The 13611-nt window shown below is 35.9% G+C and overlaps 1 protein-coding gene across 4 annotated transcripts in view; it reads right to left on the bottom strand.

Annotated features, from left to right (window-relative positions):
* EPB41L5 (erythrocyte membrane protein band 4.1 like 5) overlaps positions 1–13611 on the bottom strand; it is a 142385-nt gene that overhangs the window by 83240 nt on the left and 45534 nt on the right. For all 4 annotated transcript variants that reach the window (XM_047870927.1, XM_047870924.1, XM_047870926.1 and 1 more), the window contains exons 6-12: positions 13058–13102; positions 12827–12879; positions 10038–10158; positions 9823–9910; positions 8525–8613; positions 5766–5835; positions 71–240 (exon numbers count right to left, since the gene is read on the bottom strand). In XM_047870927.1, the coding sequence (XP_047726883.1) occupies positions 71–240; positions 5766–5835; positions 8525–8613; positions 9823–9910; positions 10038–10158; positions 12827–12879; positions 13058–13102 (636 nt within the window). The remainder of the gene's footprint in view (positions 1–70; positions 241–5765; positions 5836–8524; positions 8614–9822; positions 9911–10037; positions 10159–12826; positions 12880–13057; positions 13103–13611) is intronic.

The raw sequence follows: 13611 nt of genomic DNA, 5'->3' as shown, positions 1-13611 counted from the left end.
AACTTTTTGCTTTATGAAAGAACAGATATTCTTTCATATGAAAATTATGAAAGCAGATATTGACATTCACCTATATCTAAATCGTGATCCTAGTCGAATAAATCCTGATCGATGAGAACTCTTTTGGACTGGGCCTCGGAGGCGAAAGAAGGCATGATGTTCCACAGCACATTTCCATAAATGTTTGCATGCTTTTGGATGATCCAATCTAAAGACAAATGTATGCTCCTGCTCTTTGCCCTGGAAAAAAAAAAAAAAGGAAGTAAAGAGAGGTAATTATTAGGTTAAACAGTCCTTTCTGTCCCTTGTTACTCAGCTATAAATACAATCACAGCAATACCAAGAACAGAATAATAAAGCATCTAGTTTGCTCCCGGAAACTAAGACATTCTCTATAGCTACCTACATAAAAAGGCAGAGTTGAAATCAAGCTGTCCACTTTCACAGCCAATATAAAATTATTCCTAAGAGGGTCATCTCTACTTACATGATCTCATTTCTTAGAGAAACATAAAAATGACGCTTTATTTGCCATACTTTGGGATAAATATATAATTATCATGTAAAGGATCATACAAGATGTGGCAATATATATCAACAGACTTAAAAAGGTGCATATTCTTTGGGCACCTGGGTGGCTCAGTCAGTTAGGCATTCGACTTCGGCTCAGGTCATGATCTGACAGTTGGTGGGTTCAAGCCTTGTGTCGGGCTCTGTGCTGACAACTCAGAGCCTGGAGCCTGCTTCAGATTCTGTGTCTCCCTCTCTCTCTACCCCTCCCCCACTCTTGCTTCTGTTTCTGTCTCTCAAAAATAAATAAAAATGTTAAAAAAAAAAAAAGAAAAAAACGGTGCACATTCTTTGTCACAGTAACCATATTCCTAGGAATCCAAATAATAATTAACATTCATAGGCACTTTTTAAGGATTTCACATGGATTAATTCAATGAACAGATATTATCATTAGCTTCATTTCATAGATAGGGAATTGAAGCTCAAGAAATAAAGCCCAAGGTCACAAAGAGGAAATCAGAACCTAACTATTTGTGCTCCAGGACCTGGTTGTAACAATTAAGCTTTACCACCTGTTTAGGGAGAAAGATTTTCTTAAGACCAAAATGTATATCCAAAGATTTTCTTCACAATCTCATTTATAATAGTACGTATTGCAATAAAACACTAAATGTCCAAAACAAATTATCAGTAAATAACATTAAAAATGATACAAAAAGATAAATGAGGGGTGCCTGGGTGGCTCAGTCGGTTAAGTGTCCAACTTCGGCTCAGGTCATGATCTCAAGGTCTGTGAGTTTGAGCCCCACGTTGGGCTCTGTGCTGACAGCTCAGAGCCTGGAGCCTGCTTCAGATTCTGTGTCTCATTCTCTCTCTGCCCCTCTCCTGCTCACACTCTGTCTTTTTCTCTCTCAAAATAATAAACATTAAAAAAAAATTTAATAAATTAAAAAAAAGATAAATGAATAAAAGATGAATGAATAAATGCACAATTGTTTATTCACATTATAAAATACCATATATAGGTTAAAATGAATGAACTGATATCTACATGGCTACACCTATTTAGGTAAACTAAGGAAACTGCCAAAAATATATATATATATGATTTCTGTAAATTTCAAAAACAATTCCACCATGTATTATGATGTATTTATATTTGGAAAAAGGAAGTATGAGAATGACACCCTCAAGAATGATGGCTAGCTAGAGGATTATACCTCACTGTAGTGAACACAGTTTTTTTTTTTTTTAAGTTTATTTATTTTTAGAAAGAGCATGAGTGGGGGAGGGGCAGAGAGAGAGAGAGAGAGAGAGAGAGAGAGAGCGCGCGCGCACACAAGGGAGGGGCAGAGAGAGAGAGGGAGAGAAAGAACCCTGATGCGGGCTCAAACTAACAAACCATGAAATCATGACCTGAGCTGAAATGAAGAGTCAGACGCTTAACCGAATGAGCCACCCAGATATCTCTGAATACACGGTTATGGTTATGCCAAAAATGTTACTCTAGATGAGTAAAATGGGTATCAGGTTTTCTGATACAACTCTGCAGTACACTTCGAATATTTTACAAATTAAACTATATTTTAAAATGACAATCTATATGTAGTTATTTCATGACCTTGATATAGGCAAAGATTCCTAAATTTGAAGACACAGAAAGTACTGACCACAAAGGAAAATAGTTATAAACTCTATTACATTAAAATTGAAACACTCTACCCATGCTATTAAAGGAGTCAAGGCAAGCCAAGAAGAAGATACTTACAACACACAGATCTGCAAAGAACTGATGTCCACAATACATAAGAACTTCAATGAGGAAAAAGAGCACATGACCCAAGAGAAAAATAAGCAAAAGACTTGAACAGCCACTTCATAAAAGAGAATACTTAAATATTAAATATATAAATAAGCACTAAACAAATAGTGATCAGGGGAATGCAAGTGAAAACCACAAAACCATTCTATGAACAGAATGGCTACAAGGAACAATACCAAACATTAGCCAAAAAAGAACAAATGGAACTCTCTTACATTGTAGGTGGGAATGCAAATGTGTATCAACACTTTTGAAAACAGTTTGGCAGTATCCACTAAAACCGAACACATGCATACCCTAGTCTTCAGAGCAGCACTTTTAATAGTGAAAACCAGAACAACTCAACAGTCCATCAACAACAGGATGGATAAATAAGTGCAGTCTATATGTAAAAAGGAATATTACTGGGGTGCCTGGGTGGCTCAGTCGGTTGGGCGTCCGACTTTGGCTCAGGTCATGGTCTCACGGTTTGTGGGTTCGAGCCCCGCTGGGCTCTGTTTTGACAGCTCAGAGCCTGGAACCTGCTTCAGATTCTGCGTCTCCTCCTCTCTCTGCCCCTCCCATGCTCATGCTCTATCTCTCTCTGTCTCTCAATAATAAATAAACGTTTTTTTAAAAAAAAAAAGGAATACTATGTAACAGTAAGAAGGAGCCTACTATAGCAACCAGCTGCAAGAGGGCGAAGGCTCACAAATATAAATAAAGAGAAGTCAGACACAAAGAGAACAGTCAGGTTTCATTCAGATTGAGTTTAAGATATAAACAAAAACCAGTGTATGGTGGTAAAGTCAGAAGAACAAGAAAATACTTTTGGAGGACTATACCTGGTGGGAGGCACAAAAGTGTATAATTCTAGTAGTATTCTACGTCCCCAACTAGGTGCTGGTCATATAGGTGTTCGTGAAAATCCAGCAAGCTGCCCACTTGTTTTTGCACTTATCTGAATGTATATTATACTTCAGTGAAATTGACGAACAAAAAATACACATAGAATAAACCATGGAGAAACATATAACCTCAAAGGAGGAAAAACCCTTCCATAATCCATGAAAGACTGATAAATTTGCCTATTTAATTTTTTTTAAAGCATGTGGCAAAAATCACAATAAATAACATTAAAAGACGAACAACTATTAGATACAGTATTTACAATTTCTATGAAAAAGGGCAAAACAAACCAGTAAGAAAAAAGGCCCAATGACAAAATGGGCAAAGGGTATGAATAGAGAGTTTGGAGAAAAGGAAATATAACTAACAAAATATGTGAAAAGATGTTCAGTATCACCCATAAAAACAGAAATACAAATTAAACCTACAGTGAAATTCCATTTTTTACCTTTCAGATAAAAATGTGACAACTCCTCTGAAGAAACAGGTTTGATCCTTCATAGGATCTCTGTTATCTAGGACAAGTGCACATAACCATTTGAACCAGCAAATCCACCTCCAGGAAACTATCCTACAGATACTTGCTGATGTACAAATTCATGCATATATAGTGAATAAATGTTGAGAATGTATTAAATAATTTAGGGTACATCCACACAGAATACTGTGCAGTTTAGTTTGCTTTTTAAGAACAAAGAAGCATTCTACATACAGATATGGAAAATATTCCAAAAGTTATAATGTAAAGTTTAAAAAGGGTTAGTACACAGTCTAAAGGCATGGTAACTTCTGTATAAAAAAGAACAGATACACATATTTGCACATGTGTGTGTGTAAAATACCTTCAAAAAGATATCCAAGAAGGTAATACTATATAAGATCTAATTTAAAATGCCATCAATTGTAAAATGTGCATTTTATGGCCCAAATAAGAACAAGTGTCACCAATTAAATTATGACCATATTTCCTTATCACAAAGAATTGTATTTTATTCTTCCTGAAAAAATGCCTTTGGATTTCGATACAAATATCATGCAATCACATATGTGCTTACATAAAAAGGAAAATCGTAAAATAAGTTTTTACATATGAAATCTGCAGCTTCTGACTCATTGTTAACTCATTTGTTGATGATACAATGATCATCCTCTGTGCCATCAGATTTAATTTTTTTTAATGTTTATTTTCAAGAGAGAGACAGAGACAACAGAGTGCAAGTGGGGGAGGGGCAGAGAGAGAGGGAGATACAGAATCCGAAGCAGGCTCCAGGTTCTGAGCTGTCGGCACAGAGCTCGACGCAGCGCCTGAACTCACAAACCATGAGGTCGTGACCTGAGCTAAAGTCAGACACTTAACCAATGCACCCAGGCACCCCAATAGATTTCTTTTTTTTTTTAATTTTTTTTTTAATGTTTATTTTTCAGAGAGAGAGAAAGACAAAGCATGAGCAGGGGAGAGGCAGAGAGAGGGGGAGAATCCAAAGCAGGCTCGAGGCTCTGAGCTGTCAGCACAGAGCCCAACGTGGGGCTCAAACTCATGAGCTATGAGATCATGATCTGAGCCAAAGTCAGATGCTTAACTGACTGAACCACCCAGGTGCCCCCTCAATAGATTTCTTTTTAAAATGCTCTGTTGCCTCTATAATTTCCTTCTAAGCTGGGTGAAAGGGCAATCCTTTGCATTGTCTTAGTAATAAAATTAGTAATATCACTGTTTCATCTAATTTTCCAAATCTTCTTTTAGGTTTTGCTAAGTAGTCCTTCTCACACATCATTGTGCATACAATTGCTGAACTTGCCTTTATCTATATCCATCTATATGTATATATGTTTTTCAATTTATTTCTTTGCAAGGAATAAAGTTATTATTTTTTTTTTAGTTCATTCATGATTCTGTGAGCTATGACAAATGGCATGGAGTCTAGGAACTACCACCAAAATCTGGTTATAGAAAAGTTATCTCATTCCCCTAAATTCCCTTTGCTGTTTCTTTGTAGTCAAGCCTCCTCATTCTCCCTAATCCCAAACAGTGATCTGTTCCATTATTATAGGATTGCCCTCCCCAGATCATCATATAAATGAAATCATACAAGTCATAATTTTCTGAGTCTGGCTTTTTTCACCTAGCATAATGCATCTGAGACACATTCATGTTGTGTTTATCAATCGGGAACTAGAGTTAACTGGAAAAAAAAAAAAAAAGTAAGCCTTAATTGAGAAGATTTTATTAAAGAATATGAGTTTGGAAACCCTTATAAAAGAATAATAGGAGTGCCTGGGCGGCTCAGTCACTTAAGTGTCCAACTCTTGATTTCGGCTCAGGCCATGACCTCACGGTTGTGAGATCAAGCCTGGCATTGGGCTCTGTGCTGGGTATGGAGCCTGCCTGGGACTCTCTCTCTATCCCTCTCTCTCTCTGCCCCTCTCCAGCTTGGATGCACATTCTCCCTCTCTCTCAAAAAAAAAGAAGAAAAGAAAAATTAGACTTGAGTTACCACATAACATAGTCATCGTTAAATAAATAATGCAATACAATTCCTACCTGATCATCATCTTCTACAACCACCAGGGTTAATTTATTCTTCTTAAAATCCAACCTGGTTATCTTGGGCCTATAACAATATTAGAACAAAAGCCAGATTTCAAATAATGTCCTCTAAATTAAAATAAAATTTTTGCTGTTATTTCCAGTATATCAATCATCTAACAGCTGAACTGTAAATTGATTAAGAGGGTGTTTACCCTCTTTACCTGTACTGCCCACCAACAAAGCCTCTAATCTAAAAAAATATTTAGGATAACAGAAAAAAAACATTTCAAAAGCAGGATCTCTAACAAAACTGATGCTGCACAAATATCAGACAGTAAAAATGTTACAAAAAAAAGAAAATGAAGAAATCCATCTAATACTTTATAGGTTCCCAGCTATGGTACAAGAGATTCCCCAGGCCTAGTGTAGAGCAGCAGCATAGGAACTGGATACAGAAAGACTATAAAGGTTTTCTAAAAGGCATAAATGAAAACAAATTTTTAATTAAGACCTGCAACTTTATTTTCTGTATCAATTTGTTTGAGGAAGTACATCTTTAAAAAAAAAAAAAGAAAAAAGGTTTTTTAAACCTCACTTTATGGCCCCTTTTCCAATTCTATCACCCACCTGTACTGAAATCCTCAACAACCTACCACATGTGAACTTTGCACTTCTGCAAACGGTGAATGTCAAAACAATGAACCTCTCATTCTCGCTAATTTTTAAATATAACTTATACAAAATACAATTGTAAAACATAACTTTTTTACAAGAGTTGTACTAAAATAGTAAGTAACTAAGCACAATAGGTGGAGCAGGAGGGGAAGAACTAGCACTCAAGTGTAACAAATACTTACATAAGGCCTATCAAGTGTCAGGTAACCTTCTAGGTGTACTACACGTATTATTTCAACAGATCCTCACAACAACCTTAAGAAGTGGTACAAAAGATGCTTTCTTCAACTCTCCAGCTACAGCATTCTCTGGCCATGAAGTATGTTCCATCTGCCCATAGGGCAAGCTGGAAGTGTCAGAGAATTAACACTCAAAGACTGGATAAATAAATACCCCAAAGCTCCTTCACCTATCAAGGGACAACTGTGAAGGTATTCCACTCAAGTCTCTCAGAAAGTCCCTAGCATGGATACCTGAATTCCAAAATAAATGAAATCTATCTTCAACTTTTTGAGGGAAAATAATTTTCAAACCTAAAATTCTATTCTCAGCCCAATTACCAAGAAAGCATAAGAGAAGAATAAACCATTTTAAGGTATCCAAGGATTCAAACAATTTATCTCCTACACCCTGCTTTTCTTAGGCAGTTAGTTACCTGAGGATATAGATCAGAAAAAACAAAAGAAAGGAAAATATGGGACGAAGACACAGGATCCTAGCTGAAAAAACAGATGAAAGCTGTAGAGCAGCCTGGAGAGCAGACAATTTCAACAGGAACAGAAAAATCATTTAATGCAACCCTGAGGATCTGAAAGAATGTAAGGATAAGACAAAGGCAGGTAATTTAAAGCACTGCGTGGGGTGTAAAAAACTGAGGGGGAAGCCAAAAACTCCAGGAAAAACAAAAACCTATACAGAAAGAAAATGTAATTCCAGTTGTGAGTTCAAGTATTTCCAGACTGATCAGAAAGAAAGGATCATGACCTAGCTCTATTGTACAACAAACTTTACTGACAGGTGTTTGGACAGGGTTGTGTGAAAAGGAAACCCTTGACAACAGGAGATCCTCCAGAGGTGGCTGCACAAAGCTACCCCCAAAGCAGGGGAGACAGCAAGGGAACTTGTAGGAGAGAAGGGAATTAGAGAGGGGGCTTGGGTTTCTATGCAATGGCATTCAGCAGCAAGCGGGAAGTCTCTAGGTCAGAGAGTTCAGAAGGGCAGTAGTGGTTTGGTGTCTTTTATAGCTACAGGATTTGTCACATCTATGACCAGCTGATGGCAGATACAGTTTATAGGGGGACATGCAAAGCAGGAAGGCTCTAAATGATTAAAAATAAACTTATTGGGCTATATTTAAAGTAACTGGATATATAAGAAATTGAGTTTGGTGCTGGCGGGCTTTGAGCTAACCATCCTGGCATGCTGTGAAGAAGTAAACAACATAGAGGCCCTTTAACTCATGTATATAACACCAGTACAGTGTGAAGTTCTCCACCATTTCAGATACAGGGATAACAATATGAACACTATTTCCTGATTTTCTACTTTTAGAACAAACCAGGCAAGATGTGAAGAACTTTACTATGGCTACGAAATCCAAGTAAAATCTATTCCTTGATAGGAAATGCAAATACAATTTTAAACTATGAGTTAAGTTGGGACCTAAAAAGAGAAGCACAGCTTAAAAGGAGGGGTAAATATTTTCCTCTTACACACCAGGGAATATGGGGTAATACGACTGTGGAACAAGAAGTCCTAAAAGTAGTGATGTAATTAATAACTATACGACATGAGAGTGTCCATGTGAACATTTAATACATGTAGAAATAAAAAATATGTATCAAGAGATGTATATTGACATACCTTGAAACTAATGGAAAAATGGATGAAAGAGTTTTAAAAATTACCCCTGGGGGATGGGACTAAGAATGGGTAAGGAGTATGACAGGAGACAGGTGATTTTTATTATCTTTTCAGAATTATTTGATCTCCAAACTCTATTTTATGTATTAACTTGAAAGAAATGTTTTTAGTCATTAAAAAACAACAACAACAACAAAAAACCTGTAAGTATCTGTAATATTAACTCTGCTTACCAAAAAAATAGGCCAATTTTGGTCTCTCCTTCAAAAACAAGGACTCCTGTTGGGGTCAGTCCCAAGCTATAGTCATTTCCATCTCTAGCCTAATTTAAGGAAAGCAAAACATGTTAACTTTATTTGCATAAGACAGATATCACATTTTCACACAAAAGTTTATTTTCACATTGAATTATATTAACTATATACAGGCTACTATTAATATGCAAAATGTTTTCAACAAATAGAAATATCCAAAATAACATTCTCATGAAAATTCATGTATACATTTAGTTCACCGTTAACACCATAGTCTTTTTTTTTTCCTCAATATATGAAATTTATTGTCAAATTGGTTTCCATACAACACCCAGTGCTCATCCCAAAAGGTGCCCTCCTCAATACCCATCACCCACCCTCCCCTCCCTCCCACCCCCCATCAACCCTCAGTTTGTTCTCAGTTTTTTAAGAGTCTCTTATGCTTTGGCTAACACCATAGTCTTAAGGTAGGTCATCACTAAAAATACACAGGTGTACTTCCACGACAAAGAAAGCTCTTTGCAGATTCTGCCTATATTCTATTCACCACTTAAATCACCATTTTTAAAAAGACTACCTTTCTAGGGGAGCCTGGGTGGCTCAGTGAGTTGAACGTCTGACTCTTGACTTTGGCTCAGGTCATGATCTCATGGTTTAGGAGATCAAGCCCCGTGTTCGGTTCTGCGCGGACAGCACAGAGCCTGCTTGAGATTCTCTCTCCCTCTCTTGCTGCCCCTCCCCCACACGCATGTGCACTCACACACACTAGCTCTCTCTCACAATAAATAAACAAACAAACTTTAAAAAAACTGTCTTTCTGGAAAATTTTAACTTTTTAAACTAGAAATAAGTTAAATCATTATACAAGCTGTATTACAGCTTATCAAAGTCTTCTCAAGCTATAAATTTTCAATTTTGCTTCCTGAATTATTTTAATTTTTAAATAGCCTACTCAGCTTATGTGATGCCAGATGACATGAATGTTACATGAATATTACACTTAATAAGAATAAAAAGTGGTTTAAAAATCTAAAAAACATAGTAACACCTTAAAAACACAGATACACCTTTTTGGAGATTTTGGTTGTTTCTCTTCTTTCTTATACTGTAACTTTATGTGAGATTTTCATATTTAATCTCAACCTTTATAACACATCCAAAGTACCCAGTGCTATACTATACCGTCTCCATGCCCTCCTTCATTTTGAAAAATGTCATAGTTACCTTCAATCTTGAAGGAATAAACTTTTTAAAAATCATCACAACACAGTTCTTACCTTGACCACATGCATATCAACCCCATACATTTCTAACCATTTGGCTTTATTCAGATAATTGGTTTCAGCTTGTGCTGGTGTCTGACCTCTGAAATTTAAAAAATAGTAATTTTTAATAATAATAAATGTAAATTCTATACCAAGGACGGTAATAGAAGAAAACATACAAAATCACTGCAGTGATGTTAAAGAAAAGTGTGGGCAAAGCCAAGTACCTGTATTCCTTCCATTTCTCAAAAATAGCCAGCTCCATCTCTTCAGTCTGAATGGGCACGAACCTGAACTCAGACACAAGTTCAGGACTATGCTCAGCAAGATCATAGTCACCAAGTTCAGCTACAAACATAAGTTGCACAAAGTTATATTTTGTTAATTAAGTTTATTTCCTGCTGAATCTTTCTTCAGAGTTCATTAATAAAAACTGCTAAGATTACAAACGTTCTTTCTTAAACTATAGTAATTCATAACACCCAGATCATTCCCCAAAATAAATCTAGCTTAGACTTACAACGTGTCAACCAACATCTATACGCACAATGATATACTTGTGGTTGGTGGTATATTTTCAAATATATGTGTTTCTGTTCATTTATTTCATATCTTATAATGTTTAGCTTTTGCAAACCTCTTTGTAGACTTCCTTAGAGAAACACCTTTTGACCTTATAATGAATAAACAAAAATATTTAGTAACCTTTAAAAAAAACATTTAGCCAGCATCTATTAAGAATCCAATATGCAGAGGGGCACCTGGATGACTCAGTCGGTTAAGCATCTGACTTCGGCTCAGGTCACGATCTCATGGTTCATGGGTTCGAGTCCCATGTCGGGCTCTGTGCTGAGAGCTCAGAGCCTGGAGCCTGCTTCAGATTCTGTGTCTCCCTCTCTCTCTGCCCCTCCCCAGCTTGCACTCTTTCTCTCAAAAATAAATATTAAAAAAAAAAATCTAATATGCAGAGAACATGACATCATACACCACTACAAGATACAGGCTCCGTCCTCCTGTAATTGTAAATAGATAATCCTAAAGAAATAACTTAAAAAAATATTAGTAAAAAGTATCTGGGGAAGGGAAGCAGTAGGAAAACACTTGGGCGGGGCACAAATAATAATGTGCCCATCTATGGTTAGCTCTGAAATATAGGTTTGGGGAAGAAGGGAAAATGATTCTAATATTTTCTTTACTTTAGACATTTTCCCTTTTAAAGAACATCTTACTCATTTAAAAATTAAAATAGTTCCATTTTTATTAAAAAAATCCAGTTGTATAGAGAAAAAAATACAGAGATCTTGAGATACTAATAAAAATGGTAACCACTCATTATTTATTGAATACAGACTCTACACACTTGATGTATTACAGATATATTGTCATCTATTTTCTCAACAACCTTGGAAAATATTATCATGCCCAATTTGTTGCTGAAGAAATTACTCTTTTGTCTGGATAACGGGTATTTTTTTTTTTCTCTTTTAGGTCACATTTTTAAGAAGCACCAAACCAAATCTTCTACCTAGTGTTGTTCAGGATATATATTAAAATGTCAAGGAAAAACTGAATTGAGAGTATGAGAAAAGCTAGTAACAAAAATTATTCTGATAAAATATAAAATCAGGGGCGCCTGGGTGGCGCAGTCGGTTAAGCGTCCGACTTCAGCCAGGTCACGATCTCGCGGTCCGTGAGTTCGAGCCCCGCGTCAGGCTCTGGGCTGATGGCTCGGAGCCTGGAGCCTGTTTCCGATTCTGTGTCTCCCTCTCTCTCTGCCCCTCCCCCGTTCATGCTCTGTCTCTCTCTGTCCCAAAAATAAATAAAAACGTGGAAGAAAAAAAAAAATAATAAAATCATAAACAAGAAACACAGAGCTCATTTTATGAAGATGGACTGTACTTCAGCAAATTTATTCTAAGGACCTTAAGACTTCCGATTTGGCAAAATATTAGACACGGGACACAGAGATGCACAACATGACAAGAAGTGTGGCGGAATCATGCAAATAATGGTGCTGTGGATGAAGGAGAAAGTAGGAAAGAACTTTTACTTAGGAAAAAAAATGTGATAAGGAGGATTAAGAGATAACAAAATAGAGCCACAATGCATGAATCAAACAATAAACATTTAGGGGTGCCTGGGTGGCTCAGATGGTTAAGCGTCCAAGATACACTCAGATGGTTAAGCGTCTAGATACTCCAATAGAACAGATTTCTTTCCATTTTGTGAATGAGGACCGAAATTACAGTTTTCTTAAAATGTCAATTTTTCAAAAAAAAATACCTAAACTTAACAGTATTTCGTCAGTACAATAAGGTACAAAATTATAAGTTTTTTCATTAATTTCATTTATTGGAAAATATTTAACCATCAGGAACTTTTAAATATGCTCTAAGTATTTCTTTCATGGATTCATTTTTAAGAATAAAACTAAAGAGGAGTGCCTGGGTGGCTCAGTCAGTTAAGCATCTGACTCTTGATTTTTAGCTCATGTAATGATCTCCTACTTCTTGACATCGAGCCTGAGTTGGGCTGTGCACTGACAGTGAGGAGCCTGCTTGAGTTTCTCTCTTTCTCACTCTCTTTGTCCCTCCCTCACTCACTCTCATGCTCTCTCTCTCCCCCTCAAAATAAACAAGACTTAAAAAAAAAAAGAATCAAACTAAAGAAAGCAAAAATACAACTGCAAAAATCTTTTATATCCCTGCATTCTTTTCAAGTTAAAAAAAAAAAAAAAAGCTGAGAGTCCCCTTATAATATTTATTGAATTATCAAGTCAACAGCAATTTTGCTTGAAAAGAAGTTACAGATAGAAAGGGAGCAAATGAAGTGAAAGGGAAGAAAAAGAAGGCCATGTTCTTTAAACAAAGTAAAGTAATAAGGTTGGATATTGATACAAGTTAACAGTGGTGTTACTTTTCTTACCCATCATTTTGAATCTTTTGAAATTCTTAACTAAAAACACACAAAAAAGAATTATGCTTTATTCTTAACAATCAACATAAGAATTGCTTACCTTGCAGATTATAAGCTGCCAGCTGAACTGCTGTATCAAAGGGACACTCTAATCTGAGACCGAAACACAAATTTGTTAGACAAGTCAACTTCCCAAGGTTCATTTTAAGATAAATGCAAATAATACCTACTTTATGTTGACCATTCCTTTTTCATAATTATGAACTTATTTTTCAAAATCATTTTCAACTACTTAATAAAATGTGGTTTACCTTAAATAACTAATACTCACTTTCCACTGAGAATATCTTGTTTTAACTGAAGAACAAATAAATACCTAAGAAAAATAAAAGGCACAAATTTAACTAAACAGAATAATCTACTATGAAAAATAATCCTACCCTTCTAATGTGAAAAGAAACATTTTTAATTACAGAATTTTACCTGCAATAGAATCTATAAAAGAAAAAAAATATGAAAAAAAATTGGGGCCGATAAGCCATCAGGAGGATGGCAGCATGTCCATAAGATAACTGAGTACAGTACAACCACCTTAAGATTAAAGGTTTTAAGCAAATTATGGAGAATGAGCTCTGTGATCTAAGTTTACATTACTCTCACAACACAAACCATCTGGGATGTGAAAGGACACAGGCATATATGTAACTATGGAGATTAGCTATAATCTCGCTGGTAGAGGGTGCAAGAGAAGAAAACCCTTCTAAAGGGACTCAGCAACTCAATTTTTACTTAATAAATAGTATGTGTGAATGAATCATGCATTTACCATGTATAATCAATGAATAAATATGAAGGAGGCAGGACAAAATAGAAATAATTGTATAT

Source organism: Prionailurus viverrinus, chromosome C1, assembly GCF_022837055.1.
Source record: "Prionailurus viverrinus isolate Anna chromosome C1, UM_Priviv_1.0, whole genome shotgun sequence".
Classification (NCBI taxonomy): Eukaryota; Metazoa; Chordata; class Mammalia; order Carnivora; family Felidae; genus Prionailurus; species Prionailurus viverrinus.
The sequence above is the reverse complement of the archived record's forward strand: the minus strand, read 5'-3'. Positions and strand labels throughout refer to the sequence as shown.